This window comes from Triticum urartu, chromosome 1A (genome assembly GCF_056163025.1).
Source record: "Triticum urartu cultivar PI428250 chromosome 1A, HENAU_Tu73, whole genome shotgun sequence".
In the NCBI taxonomy this organism is placed as follows: Eukaryota; Viridiplantae; Streptophyta; class Magnoliopsida; order Poales; family Poaceae; genus Triticum; species Triticum urartu.
The window spans coordinates 451,415,979-451,420,655 of NC_141873.1; the positions used below are offsets into that span (position 1 = coordinate 451,415,979).

A 4,677-nucleotide genomic window follows, 5' to 3' on the forward strand; every position below is an offset into this window, starting at 1 on the left:
TTGGATAATAATAATAAATGGAACCAAACATATTTTCCATCTTTGCATTGGTAAGACTAAAACACATATATCAGACACCATATTACTAGTCCTTGAAATGTGCCAACTAAAATGAAATACCGGCTTCACCTGTCCTGGATGTCCTCTTATCAATCATGCAATGTTCAAGCTTATAGAATTCGTGAGATATATATCTGTCAAAATTCGCTATGCAATCTAAGTGAAAATGCAAGCCTTAACCTATGCTTAATATAGATCAGGAATCAAAACTGACCGGTCACAAGCGAATATTACAAGTAAATTTTGAGAAAGCAAGTTCCAATATGCACGGTAGTTATCAGTTCCGTGAATAATTCAGGAGCAGCGGATGAAATAATATAAGCAGAGGATGCCATAGAGGAGGAAGGTAGAGGTACCAAGTTCTCATTGAAGAGGTTAATTGGTGATGCAGTGGTCGCAGTGCAGGTCGGCAACCACCATGGCGCGGCAGAGGAGGTCGACACAGGAAGCATAGCCGCGTCGGAGAGGCGGCAGAGGAGGTCCGGCTCCCCGCCGTCCAGCCCAACTCGCATGAGCGCATCGAGCTAGGGGACGCCATCCAGGAGGCGGAGAGGCGTGGAGTGCGTTGTCCGACGGAAAGGAGCCGCCGGAGAAGCACCGGCGATGGACGCGATGCCGCAACCGAAACCCTAGCCACGGGCTAGGGGTCATGGACAAGCGCCGGAGACTGGTGCTGGCGGATCCAGACGGGCCGGAGGAGGGAGGGGTCGGAGACTAGCCCGTTGGTGTGCTGTGCGGTGGCAGACATCGCCGAAATCTACAGGTGCTGGTCCCGGCGCGAGGGGTCGCACGAGAGAGAAAGAGTTTGGTTGCGAGAGGTGTGGATGGGTGGGTGATGCGGAGGATCTGCCATCTGCCATAGCTGCAAGGTGAGGTGAGGTGAGGGGGGCGGCGGCGAGCCGTGGGAGGAGGGATGGGAAGAGGTGGTGGGTGGCAGCGATGGGGAATGAGGAGGCGGCTGCGTGGAGGAGGAGGAGAGGAGGGGGCCGTGGAGGAGTGTGTTAGAGTTAGCCTTTTATATGCGAAATGGTTGGGCGGGCTTTAGACGGGCTTGCGGGGCTGTATCAGACCGTCCATAACAGTTTCTGAAATTGTCATCGTAAATTCGTTATAGATTAATAGATTTCTTGTAGTGTATAGTGCCGACTCACCCAAAATGATACCCGGTAAGCTTCCAAGAGCACATCACGTCATTATCATTTTGAGCTTACATGACAGTTTTTTAGGGAATGTAGTGCAGTACAATGTTGGCAGATCAACACGCAACGATGGATCACAATCTTGCAACTGTGTGGTGGGCATATACAGGCACGCACGCACATGCTGCGATCGGGCACAGAAGGTGCGCGCGCATAGTCCACGAGGGGGGACACGGGCTGCATGGGTAGGAGGAACGAAGCGGAAAACGACGTCCCAATCCCACCCGCCACCCGGCAATCTCCGCTAGCTCGATCCCCCCAACCCCTACGCGATCGGCGCCGGTGTTTAGGCGGGCCGCCCGTACGTCCACCTCACTCGCGCATATCGTCAAGCTAGCTAGGCCTCTCTCATTGCCGGTGCATGCACGTACGAGTATGCCCGCGTGACCGAGTGAGTGCCGATTCCCGAAACAAGATGCGTCCACGCGCGTCCGTCTGCCCTGATTGCTGTTCCTACATGATGAAGTGGACTGTTCGACATGGCCATCTCATCTCAGAATAGCCCGATGATATTGTAGCAGATGGAGCAATTGGTGTATGCTATACATATGCGCATCCACATTCGGAAATGTACTACAGTACATCTTAACATGGTGGGATATCAGGTGCAATCTTAGACTTACTGCGTGTTCGATAGATACCATCATAGCAAGCACTTTCGGTTCGGTCGTCAAATCAAGCTGAAAAATATAACCCGTCGAACTTTTCAGTCACCTGTTTTACTTTTGCAGCGGGACGTCCTCATGAGATCAAGACCAGGGTTGTCTACTTGATCCACCACCATTAAGGCATTAAGGCAATGGCTTCCATATCAGTAACAGTTACTCCTGCTCCTCCGCCTCCCGCCGGCGCTGGCGTCGGTCTGTCTCGTCTCCAGAGGCCTTAGGACCATGGGGGCGTGGTGGATCCCGACCTTTGCTGATGGGAGGACCCTGTTTTTAGATGTGTTTTTGAGTTTTGTTAGGATTTGTGTTCTGATCAGAAAGGCGAGGCGGCTGCGACGGCTCCCTGAAATGGAATAAGGTTCTCCTCGCATAGGTCCCGTTCCGGTGGTGCATCTAGCATCATCGACGGGCATGTGAAGGTGTGTCTCTGGCGGATCTGTTTTTCGGTAGATTTGCTCGGATCTTTTTGTCGTTCGTCTACGTTCGTGTGTCCTCTGGTTGTATCCTTCCAATCTAAGCTACTCTTCATCGATGGCGGTTGTCGTTCTGGTGCACTGGTCCCACGGGGTTTTAGCATGACGACTTTCCGACTGTCTACTACAACAAGTTTACTCGGCTCCGGTGAGGGAGGGACGATGATGGCGGCATGCCTCCGGACGTGTAGTCGTCGTTAGATGGTCTATGAATCTGGATATAATTTTTTTAATTATTTTTAATGTTCGTTATACTACCGTGATTGGAAATGAATAGATAGGATGTTTAAAAAAAATTACTCCCGCGAAGTGACCGCAGTAGTACGATCTTACAATAATTCACATGTACATTTTTTTTTAGAAATATCCACACGTACATGATGCATGTTGTTGGAGGCGCCAACATCATCACCAAGAAGCCTAAAAAGCAGCAACTAGGCTGCAAAACGACGATACCTACCTTCTCCCCCGAAACCTGCTTCGGATCCACCAAAGCTAACACAAAACTAAACCCACATTTTGCATTGTGATGATACGGCATGATGAGCCTTAATTACGAGTATACATTCGATCCCATTCCATTTGTTTATGTACCTAACAGTAATCCTGCACCATTATTCGGCACGCGGGCCCACCAAAGCCATCGCCATCCACACGAATCTGACACCAGTACTTGCAACTGGAGAGTGGAGACCGGGACAGGCGAGCACGTCCAAACGCACGTCCCGTACGCGGGCCGCGCGCTCTGATCCAGCCGGCGCTGTCACGCACAGCCGCCGCTGTCTCCCGCCATCCTCTCGACCGCGCGCCACAGGCGCCGGGTCTCTGCGAGCGCGTCCTCCGCGGGCAGCTCGGCGCGGCAGCACGGGCAGGTGTTGCGGCGCGCCAGCCACCGCAGCGCGCACGGCCAGTGGAACCGGTGCCCGCACGGCCGCAGCACGCACACCCCGCCGCGCCCGGGCGCCATCTCCTCCCTGCAGATCGCGCACGGGGTCCCGTCCCCGGGCGCGGTCGGCAGCGCCAGCACTGTCGCGTGCGACGCACCTCCGCGCCCCACGCTGTTTTTGTTACCATCGCCACCGACGCCGGCAACGGCGCGGTCCTCCGAGACGACGTCCGCGAACCGGCGGCACTTGGCGGCCGCGTCGAGGTACGGCGCGACGGTGGCCCAGGGCGTGCCGCCGAGGCCGGAGATGGAGAGAGCGTTGCGCACCACGTCGTCGACGAGCAGCGCGTGCCAGTCCACGGGTGACGCGGAGGAGGCGGCCGGGGAGTAGGAGTCGCACATGGCCACGAGCAGGAGCGCGGCGTCGAGGTCGGGCGTCGGGAGGCGGAGGAGGTGGTGGGAGCCGTCGGGGGAGAGCGCCGGGAGCAGCATGAGGAGGGAGCGGAGGAGCACGCGGCCGAGCAGCGCGGCCTTGGCTGGGAGAGGCATGGAGCGGAGCCGCGCGAGGGCGCGGGCGAAATGCGGCGGGGAGAGGAGGAGGAACGCGAGGCGGCCGCGCTGCCGGCGCGCGTCCGCGCCAAGCGCCCGGACCAGCGAAGGGAGCCGCACGGCGGGAACGGATGAGAGGAGGGCGGCCATTATGGTTTCGGACGAGGAAAGGGTCGGCGAGTGGGCATGGCTGGCCTCCATCGGGATCGCGGGCAGCTTTGGAGAGAGCGGAGTGAGATGGTGGGAAATCTCTTTTTGCAGGACATTTATACACACTTCAAAGTTTTGGAGGGCAATGCAGCGTGTCTATGAGAACTTGTGTAAATCTGGACTGTAACACGTGTGGCCTTACATTGATACAGGGGCACAGTCGAAATCGTGGATCCACACGTCATTTCCGGACATGGCAAATCCGCTCTCTATACACCTGCGGACGCGTTCATAGACATCGTAACCAGTTCCTCATATTGCCGCACATCCACGTGCCCTAAATGTGGATATTTAAATCCATACGATTTATACACGTCGATCATACAATGTAAAAATTGTCTGTATTATTCGAAATAAAGAAAAACAAATAGTAGTTTAACAAAAGGGACATGCCAAATTGAAATCCATGTCCGAGCGTGACAGATGACTCGCTTGCCGTATCACTTGTTGGTAGTGGCGGATCCAGGACCCAGATCAGGGGGCCTGGGCCTGGGCCTGGGGCGTGCAAAATACATACTTCAGTTACTGTGGCATTTTGGGCCGTGTAGCAACACCGTTGCGTACTGTAGCAGGCCTGGGGCCTGGGGCGTGGCTCAATCGTAGCTCCGCCCGTGCTTGTCGGACGCCACCCATGC

The 4,677-nt window shown here is 55.3% G+C and overlaps 1 protein-coding gene across 1 annotated transcript; it reads right to left on the minus strand.

Moving 5' to 3' along the window:
• Window positions 1–2,893: 2,893 nt before the first annotated feature.
• Window positions 2,894–4,464, minus strand: LOC125535295 (E3 ubiquitin-protein ligase SGR9, amyloplastic). Its single transcript, XM_048698353.2, has one exon. It carries the CDS (start codon window positions 4,031–4,033, stop codon window positions 3,161–3,163), a length of 873 nt encoding a protein of 290 aa, XP_048554310.2. The 5' UTR covers window positions 4,034–4,464; the 3' UTR covers window positions 2,894–3,160.
• Between the last annotated feature and the right edge of the window lie 213 nt (window positions 4,465–4,677).

What these genes read in the sequence shown, in the direction of transcription:
- LOC125535295 (XM_048698353.2), bottom strand. Translation starts at nt 4,033, where the DNA reads ATGGAGGCCAGCCATGCCCACTCGCCGACCCTTTCCTCGTCCGAAACC.